This window comes from Papio anubis, chromosome 1, assembly GCF_008728515.1.
Source record: "Papio anubis isolate 15944 chromosome 1, Panubis1.0, whole genome shotgun sequence".
NCBI classification, from domain to species: domain Eukaryota; kingdom Metazoa; phylum Chordata; class Mammalia; order Primates; family Cercopithecidae; genus Papio; species Papio anubis.
The window spans coordinates 185,830,758-185,850,360 of NC_044976.1; the positions used below are offsets into that span (position 1 = coordinate 185,830,758).

Here is a 19,603-nt window from a genome sequence, read left to right on the forward strand (position 1 = left end):
TTTTTTCTTTTGAGACAGAGCCTTGCTCTGTCACCCAGGCTGGAGTACAGTGGCGCAATCTCGGCTCACTGCAAGCTCCGCCTCCTGGGTTCATGTCATTCTCTTGCCTCAGCCTCACGAGTAGCTGGGACTGCAGGTGCCCGCCACCACGCCCAGCTAATTTTTTGTATTTTTAGTAGAGACGAGGTTTCACTGTGTTAGCCAGGTCTCGATCTCCTGACCTTGTGATCCGCCCTCCTCGGCCTCCCAAAGTGCTGGGATTACAGGCGTGAGCCACCGCGCCCAGCCTAATTATTTAGGAAAAGATCATAATTACTTTTTGATAGACTTTATTTTATGGAGCAGTTTTAGGTTCCCAGTACGGAGATTTCCCATATACCTCCTGTTCCCACACATACATAGCATCACCTGTTACCAACATTCCCCACCAGAGTGGTACATTTTGAAATGGGAAAATTCCCTTGTCCCCCTTGCAGGGTGTGTGATGGCAGTGTGGCTTGTTGCTTTGGTGCCCTGCTGCTCAGAGAAGTTTTGACCCTACAGGGAGCAGGCAGACAGGCAGATCGTGGGAACGTGGGCTCCGACCCCACAGCAGTGTCTAGGGGTAAACGTTTACAGCTCCTGAAGCCCCAGTGGGCATATGTTGTAGAGTGCTGTTTTGGTTTTGCCGTCTATAGGTAGCTTGTGTTAATCAGCTCAGTTAGGCCTTCTGCCTTATCACAAGGACAGAGGGCTTTCTGTATCCTGGGCTTCTTGCCTTAGTGTACCGGAAAAATTGGATCACACGTGGGCTTGGAGAATGAGTGCAAGCTTTTTTATTGAGTGGTGGTAGCTGTCAGGGAGGTGGATGGGGAGGCCAGAAGGAGGATGGAGTGGGAAGGTGGTTTTCCCCTGAAGTCAGGCTGCCCAGCGGCCAGGCTATCTTCCAACCATCCCAGCCAAATTCTGCATCCTGCTGCTGCTTAATGGCCTGCTGGTGTCTGCTGGTGCCTGTTGGTGTATGCTCTTCCACCGATGTGTTCCTTTCCACGTCCAGCCGCTGTGTCTCTGCCTACTGGGGTGTCAGAGTTTTTATAGGTGCAGGATGGGGGTGCAGCGGGTCAGAGTGGTCTTGGAAAATGCAACATTTGGGCAGAAAAACAGAAATGCATGTCCTCACCTCAGTCCGTGGGCACAGGCCTGGGGTTGGAGTCCTCACCAGGGACCCAGACCTTCTCCTTCCAGCACTTCCCTGTCCCTCTTCCGTATCAATTTGTTACAATTTGTACCTGCAGCGACACATTATTATCACCCTAAGTCTATAGTTTACATGAGGAGTCACTCTTAGTATTGTATGTTCTATGCATTTGGATTAATATATGGCATATATCTACCATTATAATATACTTTTTATAGTTTTTATATTTATACTTTGTGAATCAACAAAAATAGAGTTAAAAACCATTAGTTTCTTCTTGCCCAGTAAGTTGTCATATGAATGGGTTGCATGTGTACCAAGGTACTTATTCCATCTGCCCCTGGGAAAGTTGGATAGGGGCTGGGTCTGGAAAACAGCTGGTAAGCAACTGTTCCAAGGGCAGAAGGGATCAATCACATATAACTTAAACTTGTCTTAGTGCTGAACATTAATAGCGAAACTCTAGTTTAGAGACCAGAACAAAGGAAATATCTTTGTTTTTCTCAAAAAAGCTGTTACAGTTATTTTTTGGTGAAGGAATTTCATAGTGAAATTTGAAATTGAATTCATTAATGTTTAAAATACTGATGTTTCATCCTGGTGATTGACCTGCAGAGCTGGTCCTTAAAAGGAAACATACTCTTACTGTGCTGGAGAACCATCTCACCTTGACATAAAAGTCAGCAGCCACTGGGCTGCCAGTAAATAACACAAAACATTTTGTAGGATTGAGAGGGAAGTTTTGAACTTTAAAAAATTTGGTCTCCCATTTATTCTTTTTTATGTTTTTGACAATTAAAATAGCAAAGTCTTTTCCATGTTATCACTGGTAGGAGTTTAGTAGGAGTTCACTTTACTATGTAGAGGAGGAAAAGCTTTTCTCTACCCTTTCAGGTTCAGTGGCTGGGCCTATGGAATAAGTTGACAACAAATTGACAAGAGAAAAGGCACAAACACTTATTTGAAGTTAAAAGTTTTACATGACATGGGGCATGGGGGCTGAAGAGGTGGGGGAGGTTCATAAAAGAAGGGAGAACCCCAAAGAAATGGCTAGATTTGGAGGCTTTTATATCATTTGAACAAAGAACAATAAAGAGAAATAACAAGAGAAAGGAAAGGGACTTTCAACTGCTAGGGTCAACAAATATATGCGGAAACTAATGGTAGATAAGGGCTTCTTAGTCCTGAAAGACTTGTGTAGATTCTTTTTTGGTGCCATCTCATCTTTGTGATAAAATCATTATCCCCAGGCCAGGTGCAGTGGCTCATGCCTGTAATCCCAGCACTTTGGGAGGTCAAAGCAGGTGGATCACGAGGTCAGGAGTTCGAGACCAGCCTGGCCAACATGGTGAAACCTCGTCTCTACTAAAAATACAAAAATTAGCTGAGCATGGTGGTGGGCACCTGTAATCCCAGCTACTTGGGAGGCTGAGGCAGGAGAATTGCTTGAACCCGGGAGACGGAGGTTACAGTGAGCCAAGATCGCACCCCTGTATTCCAACCTAGGCGATGGAGCAAGACTCCATCTTTAAAAAAAAAAAAAAAAAACCTTATCCCCTTCCTGGTACAGGAAGTGGGGTGGGGGAAACATCTTCCCAAAAGGAGTTTATGTTCTGTTTTAGCTTATCCTATGTTTACTTTTTTTCCGTTGTCTTCAGCTCAAAATAATTTTATGCCAGAGTAGCGTATTTTGGGGTGGCATGTTTTGATCCCTTACAGCTGCAACTTACAAATAACTGATGTCGCTATATGTAAAACTTAATCTGGTGACAAGTGTTTTATAACATAAATATTTGACAAAGCTTCAATTCACCGTTTGTCCTAGGTATGATAGTTTCCCCGTATATTGCTTCCCTCGGACATTTTTAGACATTTAAAACTTCTTAGTAAGATAGGACATTACTGTAAGAGCATTTGTCCGCATGTACTATTTCAGTTTTTTTCCCCTTTATCTGAGTTAATTCCTCTATCTGCTGTTCACAGTAAAGAGTTCCATAACATACTAACCCTTCACCTAAACAGATTTTAACCTCTGGCAGTCTCATCTGACTGAAACATAGGAAGGAAGGCTTACATGAAATAAAAAGGCACTGGAATGAAATGAATGCCATTAAATTAATGACTAAAACTCATATTAGTTTATTGGGTTACTTCAGGCCTATTGACTTATACAAAATTTCTAATAATCTTAGATATATGATTTGTGTCTCTAAATTATAAAGGGGAGAGTGATTGCAATAGGTAGGTTAAATGGCAGCAGCAAGAAACGGTAGCTACCGCAAGCTTGCAAAAGGGGAAGAGGCCGGGCATGGTGGCTCACACTTGTAATCCTAACATTTTAGGAGGCTGAGGCAGGCAGATTGCTTGAGCCTAGGAGCTTGAGACCAGTCTGGGCAACGTGGTGAAACCCCATCTCTACAAAAAATGCAAAAATTGGCTGGGTTCAGGAGGCTGAGGCAGGGGAATCGATTGAGCCTGGGAGGTCAAGGCCGCAGTGAGCCATGATCACGCCACTGAACCCCAGCCTGGGCAACAGAGCAAGACACCATCTCAAAAAAAAGAAAAGAAAGAAAATGTGGAAAGAAATCATAACACTGCAGATAGGATCCCAAAAAGTAAAGCTGCTTATATTAATTTCATATGAGGTCAAATGGTTTTAGATATTTTAATGCACCCTGAGGTCACTGAGGTGTATTGGAGTGTGGTAGCTAATGTTTATAGGGCTATTCACATTACTATGTTCAGTATATTCATATGAAGGCAGTAAAGAATATATTACATTTGACAAATTACACTTGGGGGTTCAAAAGTTGGTTCCAGAATTTATTGAACTAATATTTTGAGCATATATTATCTTAGAGCAGTATGTAGATATGTCCTGGAAATGCTAGTGTCTCCATTAGCCTTTAAAAATAATATTAAAAAATATATCCCTATTTATATAAATGAAATATGACATTTTTTTGTAATTTTTCAGTGTTTTGGAATTGTAAGTTTTCAAACTTTACATTGAATTTGTTTATATGCAAGGAAGCTTATTTTGATTGAGAAAAGTAAGGGGTTTTTTAAAATTTGCAAACTATGGACCATGGGCCAGATTTGGCCCATTATCTAATTTTGAAAAATCCATCAGGTACAGATGGTTTTTCCACTTTTAACTGGTTGAAAAAGATTTGTTTAAGCTCTCAGGATGTACTGCTATACTTGATTAAACTTCTGTCATATTTTCAGACATCAAAGTGTGTCTGCGAAAGAAAGTGGCTTTTGTCAGATTTTCTGATCTATTTGTGATGAGTGGCTATTTTATGTTTTATCATTACTTACTTAACAGAAATAACCTATCACTTGGCCTGTCATATAGTAGACACTCCATCATTGGGTTAATGAGAGCTACAGATTTTATTTACATAATAACACATTCTGGTATGTACAGCAGAAAGTTTCCTATTTGTGTATTTTTACAATTATTTGTCAAACAGAGCCCCCCAAAAAAATGCCCTGAAATAGACAGAAGCTAACCTATGGTTAGGCAACTTAGCTATATCATACTAACATTGAAACAGGGCTGTTTTTCTACCACTAATGATGTTTAGTTGTGTTCACATTCTCTCTCTTCCTCTTCCCTTCTCCCCACCCACGTCAGTAGGTGATTTTGTGGATAACTTCTGAAGTTATAAAACTCGATGCTTTGATCTGTGCTTGAGAGAGATTAATTTGCAATCTGATTTACATAATTTAAGAAATACAAAATCACAAGTTGGATAGTTTTTAAAATCACCTTTACTGTAGTATAATTTATATACAGTAAAGCATTCAGTTTGATTTTTGGTATTTGTGTTAATGACAGTCAAAATATAAAACGTTTTCAAAAATTTACTCTTCCACCACTTGCAGTTAATTCCGCCCCTCTTTCAAACTCCTGCTGCAGGCAACTATTTATCTGCTTTCTGTCACTATAAAATAATTCAGCCATTTAAAAATTTCTCGTAAATGGAACCATACAGTATCTATTCTTTTGTGTCTAGCTCATTTCACCCAGCTTGTTTTTGATATTCGTTCATGTTGATGCCCATATTAATAATTTGTTTATTTACTTATTGAGTAGTATTTTATTGTCTAAATATTCTACAGTTTATTCATTTGAATAATTGTATAATTTATTTGAATAAACTTGTTTGGGTTTTTAGTTTGTTACTATTATGAATAATGAGTATTCATATACAGGTCATTTTGGATATTAATGTTTATATTTATTTCTTTGGGTAAATACTGGGATTTGGAATTGCTATGCTGTATGGTTAGGATGTGTTTAACATTTTAAGAAGCTGCCAAAATGATTTTTAAAGTGATTGGATTATTTTAGCACCTTAATTAACACTTAAAAAAATTCCAGTTGTTCGAAATCCCCAGCAACTCTTGGCATTGTTATTCTTAAATATCAGGCATTTTATTAGTGGGTATGTAATGGCATTTTCTTGTTATTTTTCTATGCTTTTCCCTTATCACTAGTGGTGTTTAATGCACTTATTAGCCATTTGTATGTCTTTTGTGAATTGTCTATTCAAATCTTTTGACCAGTATTTAAAAATCAGGTCTTTCTCAGCTGGGCGCTGTGTCTCACGCCTATAATCCCAGCACGTTGGGAGGCTGAGGCGGGCAGATCACGAGGTCAGGAGATCGAGACCATCCTAGCTAACATGGTGAAACCCCGTCTCTACTAAAAATACAAAAAAAAAACATTAGCCAGGCGTGGTGGCAGGCACTTGTAGTGCCAGCTGCTTGGGAGGCTGAGGCAGGAGAATGGCGTGAACCCGGAAAGCAGAGATTGCAGTGAGCCGAGATCGCGCTGCTGCACTCCAGCCTGGGCGACAGAGCAAGACTCCGTCTCAAAAAAATAATAATAATAATAATAATAATCAGGTCTTTCTCTTTTTTAGTGATTAGAATTCCTTTTATATTATGGATGTGAGTTCTTTCTCAGATATATGTGTTATCAAATTTTTCTTCCTTGCCTGAGGCTCATCTTTCTGTTTTCTTAATAGCATCTTTCAAGGAACATGAGTGGTATTTAATTTTGATGAATTCCAGTTCATCCAGTTTAAAAATTTTTCTACCCTGTAGAAATGTTTCTGCCCCGAAGATTTTTCTTCTATATTTTCTTCTATAATTGTAATAACTTTAGCTTTTAGTTACAGGCTTATAATCTATTTCAAGTTATTTTTTATTTAGATTGTGAGGTTTAGGTTCATTTTTTTCTTTTTTCTTTCTTTCTTTCTTTTTTTTTTTTTTTTTTTTTGAGGTGGAGTTTCACTCTTGTTGCCCAGGCTGGAGTGCAATGGTGTGATCTCAGTTCACTGCAGCCTCTGCCTCCCGGGTTCAAGTGATTCTCGTGCCTCAGCCTCCCAAGTAGCTAGGATTACAGGCGCACGCCACCATGCCTAGTAAATTTTGTATTTTTAGTAGAGATGGGGTTTCTCCATGTTGGTCAGGCTGGTCTGGAACTCCTGACCTCAGGTGATCCACCCTCCTCAGCCTCCCAAGTGCTAGGATTACAGGTGTGAGCCACCATGCCTGGCTGAGGTTCAGTTTTTTCCTCCCAATATAGATACCCACTTGTTCCAAGCATCATTTGATCAAAAGGTAACCTTTTCCTGTTGGCATCTTTGTTTAAAATGAATTGACTATATATATGTGAGTCTGCTTAACTGTCTGTTCTGTTATATTGATCTGTATGTCTGCTCTTGATTACTGTAGTTTTATAATTAAGGCTTGAAATTCGATAATATAAGTTCTCCATCTTTGTTTCTCTTTTCAAAAGTTATGCTGGCTAGTATAAGTCCCTTACATTTCCATATACGTTTTAGAATAAGAGCTCTTCTTTTTTTTCTTGCTGCAATGGTTTGAACGCATTTATCTGGTAAAACTCACATTTTCTTTTATATTTTTCTTCAGTGTTTTTTACTACTTGTTTTTATAAGAAACACAAAATGGGTTTCTGATTTTTTAAGTCTTCTGTGTTAACTGATATTTTGGGGACACATTTTTAAATATAAATGATGAAATTTTCTTCTAAACTATAAACTTATGCTCCACATTAGTTCTTGGTAGGATGAAATAGTTTCTTTATATCTTAGTTTTATGATTTCCTGATGAAACATCACAGCAATGACATTACCGATTTAAAATTGTGGTCCTATTGGTTGCTTTGTAAATAACTGCTGGAGAACAGTACTGAGAAATTAGATGTATTTTATTTTGCAGTTTCAAAAGTTAAGAACTGAAACTAGCTTTCATATGATTCTCTTTTGAGTCGTGTACTTTTACGAAATACACATTTCAAAATGTTTATTAAAAACATTTTAAAGAGGACAAAATGTCATAGTAACTTTGGATACAAAAATATATTTTGTTTTTCAGCTCTTGTTATTTTCTCTACTAGATGTTCTAAATGAACAAAAGTTGATATTAAGAATATTGATTTTAAAGGGCATCAAGATGCATCTTTAATTTTAAGTGCTTTAAGGAGAAAGATGTTTTATCACAAGATAAACACTTGATATTCACAAAAGTGTTTCAGAATATAATCTATCAGGTAGTGTATTTATTTGTTTTAGCTATTCAGTGATAGCCAGAAGGAATAGGAAAGTAAATTTTTTTAAAGTAGTTGTTTTAAAGCAAGATCTTGAGGTTTTATGGAATTCAAACAAAATGAGCCACCTAATAAAAATAATAGAATAAAAATATGCATAGACTTTAAAATGTGGCTTAAATTTAGTGCCTATGATATAAAATCAAGTCCATCCATTAATTCAGAATAAGGTCAGCAATTGTCTAGCAGGTTGCTATTAAAAAAACAGTTTAAGGTCAGCAAACTTAATACCTGCAATCCAAATTTCAACTCATTGCCTGACTTTGTAACACTAAGAATATTTTTTATATTTGCAAAGGTTGAAAAAAAATACAAAGGATAATATTTTGTGACGTGAAAATTCAGATTCTAGTGTTCATAAATGAAGTTTTGTTGGAACCACTGACACTGTTCTGACATAAAATTAATAGATATTGGCTGGGCGCAGTGGCTCATGCCTATAATCCTAGCACTTTGGGAGACCGAGCCGGGTGGATCACTAGGTCAGGAGTTCGAGACTGGCCTGACCAACATGGTGAAACCCCATCTTTACTAAAAATACAAAAATTAGCCAGGCGTGGTGGTGTGTGCCTGTAATCCCAGCTACTCAGGAGGCTGAGGCAGGAGAATCGCTTTAACCCGGGAGGCGGAGGTTGCAGTGAGCCAAGATCACACCATTGTACTCCAGCCTGGGCAACAGAGCAAGACTCCATCTCAAATAAATAAATTAATAAATAAAATAAAGATTTCACAAATTCCCTGACTGCAATTTTTAAAAAATTGTAATGTCTTAATTCTAATATAAAGGAGAAATAAAAGGAAAATAAAAGATGATTTTAATTTGTAAATACTTAGCTATTCTGTATGGTTAAAATAAGAAGATGATCAAAGAATAATTTATGACTCACTTGTTTTATTGCCATACAAAGATACTTTTTTTCTTAGGTTCACAGTGCTTAAGAGGGAGAGAATAATGTGAACAAGTTTCACACAGAATACACTTGATAGATGAGTTACATTAACCACATAGTGAGTGAGCTCCAACATTATTAAAGTCTGGTTGCTCAATTAGGATGGAAGCAGGCCTCAGTGGAAAGTAAAGTTTAATTAAACATTGAAGTGTGCTTTTGTGTGAGCACAGCTGAGATCCGCAACTATCTGTAAGGTCCCTTGAAGTGAGAGGGCCGTGCTGGTGTTAGAAAGCAAGGCTTCAAAGCTCCAAGCCATGTCACAACCTGAGCATTCCATCTTCTCAGAAGTGGCTGACAGAGTCAAACTTGACACAAACTAAGCTCTCAAAGTGCTATCAAGCTCTTAGGTTTATATATGTTTGAAGTTCAGTAGTTGAAGTCAGTAACTCACATATGGGATCTGAGGAGAGGTGTAGTATCACATTCCAGAGGGGAGGAGGAGAAGTTTCAAGTTCATGTATGGGATCTGATAAGAGGCCACATTCTTGAAGTGGGGAGGGAATACACTCTAAATTCTTATTATAGCAAAGCATATCATTCATGTAGCAAACTATGTAAATATTTAGAATCATTTCAGAACTACACAGCAGGTATACCTGCATTAGACAATATAATGGATAATAAGATTCTTATACCTACTTATAATTAGTAAGTTTGGAATGTTCAGCAAATATTGGGAATGCAGGGGTCGTTTGTCTTTCTATGTAAAGTGGATTTCATTTCTATGCGCTGTTAATTATAGGATGTTCATTTGCATAAGGATGAGAAGTATAAATATTTTTGGAGGTATAATGTAGATTGTGAGACAATATAATCAGTAGGATTGGAAGAGTAAGGGCAACAATAACTTTATCCTTTGCTCAGAGTAGAAACTTAGTAGGTACATTGAATCCTTTATTTCTTTCTGTAGTAATTAATAAAGTAATTTTGTAGTCACTAGACAGAAATACTACAATTCCCATTTAGGAGACTAACACAGAAAACAAAGAAATCAGGTGGTCAAATACTTTGTTTTAATTAAAAATGCAGTTGAAACAACATATCACAAAATAAGATGATAGATACAAAAGTAAACATGTGATTGATAAATTTAAATAGGCTAAACTTCCTATCAATAAGAAAATATTTTTATAGTAGATTATAACAAACCACAAATCTGTGCTTATATAAAAGAGTTCTTAAGACTTTGAAATGTGAAAGTTGAAAGTAAGATTTAATTCAGGCTAGAAAGCATGAAATCAGTCTCTCCTTGTCTCACACACACACACACACACACACACACGCACCCATTATAATGATCAAAGTTCAGTCTACACTGAAGTATAAGTCTAATTGTAAATATCTTTATGTATTAAAAAATATCTGTGTTAACTGTAAGACAAAATAAACACATTTAGTGGTATGAGACTTAGATCTGAGTCCATGACAGATTAAGTGTACAAAAAATAAATGTTAATAAAACTGTAGAAGCCCTAAATAACATAATTAACAAGCTAGAACACATATACGAACATTTATAAAGAGTATACCTTATTTTAAATTGTCCATGGAACATCAGAAAATGTAAAGAATCTAGATCATGTACCAAATCTCAAATTATAGAATATAAAAATTAACGTTTTCTGAACACAGCACGGTAAAATGAAACATTTATTACAAACTTACAAAACAGAAAAAATATACCACATGGAAATTTAATAGCTTCTTTGGCAACTCCAGGATCAAAATGGAAATCAGACCAGTGTGATGAAACTTCTGTGTATCAGAACCTGTGGGACATAGCTAAAAGTGCCCAGAATAGAACTCCTTACTCTAAAGGAATTAACTACTCTAAAGGAATTAACTGAAAAAATATTGATAAAGAAGATATAAAACAATTTAATTAAACATCCAAGTAAAGAAATTAGAGAAAGAACAAAGTAAACTAAATAAAATAGAAGGAAATTAAATAAATATAAAAATAAGAATACATTGTGAAAAACAATTACTAAATCAATTCATGAGCTTTTAAAAACAAAAGATGAAAATTGTTAGTCAACCTAATCAAGTAAAACTGGAAGAAATTACTAGATGTTTGGCAGGGGATTCAGCAACTCAATTTCAGACAGGTTAACAATCCTATTAGATTAAAATTGGAGCTGTCAAGTACACATAGGGTAGTAGTGTAGAGAGAGGTCTGGTTTGGGTGACAAACATTTGATAGTCATCAGTGTACTGTATAGATTGAAAGCCATGAGCCCATATGAGATCACCAAAGAAATCCAGGAAGATAAAAAGGAGATGAGGTACAAGAGCTTAGCTTAGCTCTGAGATGCTTTTATTTTATATTGTTTTGTTTTGTTTATTTTTTGAGATGGAGTTTTGCTCTTGTTGCCCAGGCTGGAGTTCAATGGTGTGATCTCGGCTCACTGCAACCTCTGCTTCCCGGGTTCAAGCGATTCTCCTGCCTCAACCTCCTGAGTTAGCTGGGATTACGGGTGCCTGCCACCATGCACGCCTCATTTTTTTGTATTTTTAGTGGAGACTGGGTTTCATCATGTTGGCCAGGCTGGTCTCAAAAGTCCTGACCTCAGCTGATCCACCCACCTCGGCCTCCCAAAGTGATGGGATTACAGGCTTGAGCCACTGCACCCGGCCTGGGATGCTTTATTATCAAAGTGAAGATGAGGAGGAATGACCAAAGTAGACTGTGATGGAGTTGTCAGTAAGATAGGAGAAAAATCACTCTATTGTGGAAGAGAGAGTGATCATCTATGTCAGCTATTCTTGATGTTTAAGGAAGGTCAGAATTCGGATTTGACTGTTCTCTTTAGCAACCTAGAGGTCATTATTGACCTTCATACAGCATTTTCAGTGATGGAGGTAAAAACTTGATTCCAGTGAGTTAAGGAGAATGAGAGGAGAGATTATGGAAAACTTTTTTTTTTGTAAAATTATGGTATTAGAAAGGAAAACAATAGGATAGTAGCTAAAATAGAAATAGGATTATAAGAGGTATTTTGTTTTTTACTTGAAAAGGAAGAAGAACACGGAAAGGCTTATGGAAAAGATCCAGGATAGATGGAAAAATTGATTGATACAGGAGAGAGGAGGGAAATTTAGGAAAGAATCCTTGAGTAGGTAAGCAAGGATGGAACTTACCGCACAAGTATATATTTTGGTTACATCTAGGAGCACATGTGTTCAGAATGACAAGAAAGGCCACAGAATATATCAAAACATGTTGGTATAAATGCTGATAAGTGGAAGATGTGGTTAGTGGGAGCCTTTGGAAAGTATCTTCCTGTTTTTATATTTTTCGGTACACTTAAAAACAGAATAATTTGGCCGGGCACAGTGGGTCATGTCTGTAATCCCAGCACTTTAGGAGGCTGAGACAGACAGATCACCTGAGGTCAGGAGTTTGAGACCAGTCTGGCTAACATAGTGAAACCCTGTCTCTACTAAAAATACAAAAATTAGCTGGGCATGGTGGCACACGCCTGTAATCTCAGCTACTTGGGGGGCTGAGGCAGGAGAATCGGTTGAATCTAGGAGGCAGAGGTTGCATGAGCCAAGATCGCGCCCACCTCACCCCAGCCTGGGTGACAGAGTGAGGCACCGTCTCAGAAACAAAAAAGGAATAATTTGCTGAGAGTGATTGTGAAGGTATGGGAAATTTGTGAAGAGTAAAAAAAATTACGTAACTTCTTTCTATGAGTGAGAGGATGAGAGTAGTTTCCTATGAAGTTAGTGTTAAGTGCCCCCCTTAAGGATAGTGATCATGAATTTAAAATGAGACCAGGGAACATGGTTGCTTGTTTTTTCTCTAACCATTTTCAAATCTGCCAGTTCAAATGTAGAGTAAGTAGAGAAATTTATCTAGGGTTAGTTTTGCCAGGGAGGTAAAGTACGAAAGATAAGAGAATGAAAATGGTAACCGAGTACAAAGTTGTGTGAGGGAGTTATATTTACTGGCCATGTAATTTATGTTGGGAAAGAAGAAAGTAAATACATGACAGAATGAGGAGCAGTGGTTATAGGATCCAGAGATTTTTAGATCACATTGGCCTTGAGGGATTGTTAGAGACAATGAATCAACTGGAAAGAATGGAAGTAGTTGTCAGAAAGTGTTATGTCATAAGGTGAAGGAGGGAGTGAAGTTATTGGTAACGAAGAAAAGTGTTTAGGGTGTGGTCATGGTTGTGTGAAGTGGAAGTGGGCAGAATAAAAGATCTTTGGAGAAGAGGAAGTCAAGAAAACTGATAGACCAGGATATTAATCATCTATATATAGTTACTAAAATAACAGTTATGAAAGGAATAATTTTTAAGAAAATGACAGTGAGCTGAAAGTTAGAATTTCCAAGAACTCATGGGTTGGTAGAAGGAGCATCAAGGACACTTACTGGATGGTATATGTTACAGGAGATTTTGAGCTGGGAGGTTTCAGGGAGGAGAGAGAAAAATGACTAGAAGAAGCTGTGTATAGTAAGGACACCAACTTTACTTTCCAGGCCTCTTTGAACATGGAATGTGGGAAGACTTTGAGGAAGCAGTATATTCAGGGGAGAGCTGGGTTTCAGTTAGAATGAGAAAGCAAAGGGAACATTTAGGGGAGAAATTGTGATTATTAATGGCATTATCTAGGTGGAGAGAGATTTCGCTTTTACTTAATAGAAAAGTATACATATTTTTTTGACCTAGCGCTTCATATTCTGGGTGTGTTTAAGAGTATTCTTGCTTATGTGGCAATTGACACATATAGAAGGGGTTTGTTTTTTTTTTTTTTTCCAGCATTGTTTAACAGTAAAAGACTAGAAATGAAATGTTCCTGGTTAAATAATTTGATACATCCAGACGATGTAAATCTGTGCAACCATAGGGGACAAAATGAGGTAGCCCTCATATGTGCTGATATGACCATCTTCTCCACAAACCTGAGGATCGTGTTGTTGCACTGCAAGTCACTAGGGTAGGAATTGTTCAGCTTCATTATAATTTATGGGAACATAAGATGTCCTTAAATGGCACATAACTGTAATGTGGTTTTTTTTTTAACATCTTGGTTTTTTCAGTAGCTAGGTATCTGGCAGATAACTGGCACTCTGGACATTTGATGGCTGAAAATATTCACGATTCATTCTTTTCTTCGAATAAACCCCAATAATCATTGCCTCCTGAATTCCTCTATCAATATTTTGTCTTATCATTTGACATTTGCTTATATTGTCTGTAATCTCTTCTATTAATTATAAACCCGGTGAGGCTACCTTATTCTTTTTTTATCCCTTTATGTTTAACTTGTTGCACAGGCTAAATTATTATGTGTTATTATCACTATATCTAATATAATGTATATTATTATTCTGTGTTATTATTCTTATTTTGCCTATGTATATGTTCTTTGAAGACCAGCTCATTTGTTCTAATTGAAATTGCATGGCAAGTTTGCATGATGATTGAGATCATAGACTCAATCTTAATTGCTTAAATTGCTTAAATTTGAATTATCTGGTGTATCCTTGGACAAATTACTTAACATCAGTATATCTCAGTTTCTTTATACAGTGGAGATTTGAAGCTTGTAAATTTATGTAAAGTGGTTAGAACAATGCTTGATACATCTCAAGCATTATGTATGTTATGGAAGTTTTAAGTAGTATTGATTGGAAGAAAGTTGAGTAACATCAATTCTTAATTTACTCGTTTGTATTTTTTAAAGATCTGTTTATCACTTTTCATTAAAATGTCCAGTTTCTAAAATTATGTTTTGTTTCTTTGAAGTTATAGTTACCTGCTCTTGAGGCACACTATCATGGTAATGAATGAGAATGAGAACTTTGACAACTGCTCTTACTTTATATTTTAATTTGATAAATTGGGCTCTAGCATCCAGGGACACTAATCCATGTTTGTTAATACTTATAATTGCAAAAAGATACGACAGACAGTGGAAACACTGACAAAATTCACTGCTTGGGCTTATAGACGGCTTTCATTGCTTCATGCCACATTGTACTGGAGGTATGCATTAATCAGCTGTCCTGTGCGATTTCTTGCCTTGCTGCTTAATCACTTGATTAATGACCTTTTTGACAAAGAATACAACTAGTTTCCTACAACTGAATTACATATTTCAGCTGTTGATATAAGTCACTTTCTTTTAACAGTTGAAATATTTCAAAATGTGAAAGAAAAATGCAGTTTATGTCCCCAGAAACACTATTTTTCAAAAGTATACTTGTGTGTTTTGAAATAAAAAACAAATTCTGTGAAATTGAATTTGTCATCGCAGTAAATTTTCATAAACCTGTTGTTTTTATTATTACTGCTGACAGTGGATGGCAGAAATAAACATTGTATAACAGTAGTAAGACTTAAAATTTATTTTTGAATTTAATTGCATAAGCAACATTTCAATTAGTTTACCTTTTATTTAGTCTCAGCCTAACTAGTCACTGTTTAACTTTTGAAGTACTTTTGCTTGTGTTACCAGATTTCATAATAAAAGTAACTGAAATATCATACTGTTATATAAGAGGTCATCTGTTTCGTATTAACTCTACAAAGCTCTCTGCACCTGAAAATTACAGTGTCCATTTCAGTTAGTTCATGATCTGTTTTTAGAATCTCATTACGTTGATGTTTGAGAATATATATGATTAAATATGTCAGAGATAGGGAGCAGGTGCTTCAGTATCTGGAAGTACTTAAATCCTGAGTCTTAGTGATGTGGAAATTCTTCCATTAAAAAAGGTGGTTGGGTGGTGGGGGGGACCTGTTTGTCTTTCTTTCCTTTTTAATCAGTATTTTCTAGAAATAATACTATTCTTTATACTTTTTGATTAATATTTCTGTTAAAATCTATTATTTTTACACTATAGAAAGATCTTGTTACCCCCAAAATATTTTTTAAAACATACTCTACAGGTTCTTGATACCTTAATATATTAAAAGCAAAACATAACCAAAATGTAAGAAAACAGTAGCAATAAAGTCAAAACAAAAAGTTAACTTCTTAGTATGAGAGTTAAAAGTGAACTAATGTCACTAAATAATAACATGTTGAAAAAAGAGAGAGAGCTGTCTTGAATAACAGGGTACTTACCAGCAGAAGAAATAATAGACATATTTAGGTCATCATCTGAATTCTTTTGATAGCATTTTTACCTATGCATCAGTTTTCTCCCTGTAATATATTTAAGCTATTATTTTGATAGGTTAGTGTTTAAACATATTATATATGTTAAAACTAATAGTTTAGTAATGGCATACTTTTACTGGCACAACATTGGAATGGTGTTGAGTTATTAGCTATGTATATGTGTAGGTGGATAAAAAGTATTTAGTGATAACATCACTGGTTCACTTGAAATCTCAGCTATACCAAAACCTCCTAAGTTAAAAACAGGATTTCAGTTCTGATAATAACTCTGTCCTTTACTAGATAAAGTAGTATTTCTCCTTCAGTGACATGAGACTATGGGTGTAAATTGAGTTGGGATAGATGAGTAGTTGTCATCATTATAGTTACGGTGCATTAAAATCCACATGGCAGCGAGTAGTAGCTGAGGCAGCAGTTCAGTTGAGGTTGTACAAATAAATCTATTGCATTGCTATAGTATCATACTTTACTGGAGGGAACATTTGCTCAATTGTACTCTAGTCAGTAACACTTAACTGAATAAAAATTTTTTAAAAATTGACTGGGCATTGTGGCTCACGCCTAAAATCTGTAATCCCAGCACTTTGGGAGACTGAGCTGGGAGGATTGCTTGAACCCAGGAGTTCAAGACCAGCCCAGGCAACATAGTGAGACCCCCATCTCTGTAAAAAAATTTTTTAATTCTTTAAAATTTATATAAAATTAAGGAAACGTTTAAAGCTGTAATGAAAATTGGGCATCTCAATGTGTGTCTGTAAGGGAAATATTCCTTCTTCTTGTTTTTTAAGATAGGATCTTGCTGTGTCACTCAGGCTGGAGTGTAAGTGACACAGTCATGGCTCAAATTCCTGGGTTCAAGCAGTCCTCCTGATTCAACCTCCAAAGTGGCTGGGGACAAGAACATATCACCATGCCTCACTAATTTTTTCATTTTTTTGTGGTGATCGGGTCTCACTATGTTGCCCAGGCTGGTCTCAAGTGCCTGGGCTCAAGGGATCCTCCCACCTTGGCCTCCCAAAGTGCTGGGATAGCAGGCATGAGCCACCGAGCCCAGCCTGAAATATTCTTAATGTGTCTCTTTCTTATCATCATCAGTTCAGCAAGCTTCTTAATAAATCATTAATCATTAACTGTTCTGTGAATGGATATCACATGTAATCCATTAAGAAAATGGATGTTTTTATTATTGTATGTAGGTGTTTGTATTTTTATGAATTAAATGAATGCTTAATAGATGCAGAGCACTAGCTAGGCATTTTGAGAGAAGAAACACACATACATAGATACTGAAGACACATTCATACATATTAGATTTTAAACCTTTAGCCTTTACACTTTGAGTTTTACATTAAGAGCTTTGATCTGTGATAAAAGCATAGTAATTATTAATACCAACACTGAAACCAGACTACTTTGTGTTTGAATACCATCTCAGCCACTTACAAACTGACTAACTTTGGGCAATTTACCTCACCTCTAATCCTCATTTTCTCATCTGTAAAATGTAGAGAATATTAATACATGTATCACAGGTTGTTATGAGAACTAAATGAGTTAATACATGCAAAGTGTTTTAGTAGTTGGTGAATGACTAATGAATATTAGGTATTATTATGTAATTAATTGTAGATCAGTGCAAATTCTTACCACTAAACCTCTAGAAAAGATGCTTAAATCATATTGAGGAATAATGTGTGTGATGATTCATTTCAACTTTTACTACCATTGGGCTAATTAGATTTCTAGCTGGTTATATAAAAACAACTTTGCTTAGGCTCCAAGTTCTATGAAAGCGAGTATGATCTTGTACTTGCTTTCAAATAGCTTGTTTTGGAGCTTATATAAAAATGATCAGCAAGAGAGGGTGAATTCTCTAAGTAACGCTAAAGGAAGGGAGATTATTCACTTATTTAACCTCTTGTGGTATGGGGAATGCATATTGGCGTTTTATAATTCAGAGAGATGTTTGGGGAGGGGGATTAGATATGAATTTGGGAAAAAGTAATGATAATTTAATTGTTCTGTTGTATGCTATCCCCTTGTCATCACCCAATTGCTTCAGTAATTCAAATTATATACTAATTTATTAAAAATAACATTGAATATTGTGAAATTCTACCGTCTTCACAAAATGGCAGGGAAATAACTAGAATGTATCAAACATTAGTTGATAATTGTCTTTTGGCATGCTTTTAGTATATCAAATGATTCACGCCATTAAATCTTTCTCAGTAAGCTGTAACATGGTTATTAGAACTGAATGAAAAGCATGTCAGGTGTCTAGGAACAAAAGTACACCTGTGCACAATTGTGTAGATATACACAAATCTCAACCACTTTTAATTTGATATGTGTTATGAGGCCTAGTACAATTTGAAGGCATTTGAAGTAGATCTTTTATCCTTGTAGACAGAATTACTTTAGAAATAGAAAGTTGCAAATTCTGAAATGTTGTCATACACTTTTTCCCCTTAGTATTGAATTTGACCGGGATTGTGACTATTTTGCGATTGCTGGGGTTACAAAGAAGATTAAAGTCTATGAATATGGCACTGTCATCCAGGATGCAGTGGATATTCATTATCCTGAGAATGAAATGACCTGCAATTCGAAAATCAGGTATTTTCATATTTTCTTGGCATGATGTAGTATATATGTAACAATTTGCATGTGTAATTATCAAGAAATTATTTTACCTTTGCATGACACTTTTTGCTCATTCATGGTGAACACTATAATTGTACTGTGTATACAGAGTATATATTATTACTTAGATCATCTTTCTTACAGATATTGGTTGCTTTTTTCTTGTGAGGTTAGCCTTTTTTTTTTTCCAGTTGCCAAATGAAAGTTCTTCTTTCATTTAATCAAATAAAGTTGTTTGTTGGAGATGGTTATTGGAGACTCTGTGGAGTACTGAATAAGGATTAATGTAGCTTATGAATAGTATTTAAACATCATGAATTTTTCCCCTAGCATGCACATATCTCAACATATTAGAATTGTTTCTAGTTTTAAGAATTTTTTTTACAATAATATTCTGCTTTTCACTGAAGGAATGGTGTTTATGTTTTCTGTATTAGAGATTATACTTTATAAGGAGTGCTTTTCAAACCTAAAATACTCTTAAACATTAACAGTATTTTAAGACTCTGCTCCTGATCTGCTCCCCAAAAAATCTCAGAAAAATTCTAGAATCTGCTTTTTCTTTTTTTTTTCTAAACAAGCTTCCCAAGCTGTTATCACGAGCATTGGCTTTAAAAGAGAAATATATGAGGAAATCATCTAATAATAACTTTGTATAGAACTTTGAACATTTTCAAAATAGCCATCCTTGAACCTTTTTTATCTTTATGAATGACATACATAGTATGTTTGTTACAGTCTTTGTATAATTTATTTGTTATATCTTTCTTTTTTCTAGTTCATTTATAAAAATACTATATTGATAATTGGTGAGCTTTCCCATTCATTTGTGGCACTCGTCATTGAGAATCTGTTATAGTTTATGTCCTAAATGAAGAGGATATAACATGAATTAGATACAACTTTATTGAATTCTTATATATCATGCATTATCCTAAGTGCTTTGTCTTTAGCAGACCTATGAGGTAGTTATCATTATTGCTCCATTTTATACAAAGAAAGCTGAGCACAGAAAGGTAAATAACCTGCCTAAGA

General features: G+C 35.8%; 1 protein-coding gene across 19 annotated transcripts in view; it reads left to right on the forward strand.

Annotated features, from left to right (window-relative positions):
* The window catches only part of COP1 (COP1 E3 ubiquitin ligase), a 264,253-nt gene that overhangs the window by 139,050 nt on the left and 105,600 nt on the right, over positions 1 to 19,603 (forward strand). For all 19 annotated transcript variants that reach the window (XM_031658336.1, XM_003893610.5, XM_009194948.4 and 16 more), the window contains one exon: positions 18,398 to 18,541. In XM_031658336.1, the coding sequence (XP_031514196.1) occupies positions 18,398 to 18,541 (144 nt within the window). The remainder of the gene's footprint in view (positions 1 to 18,397; positions 18,542 to 19,603) is intronic.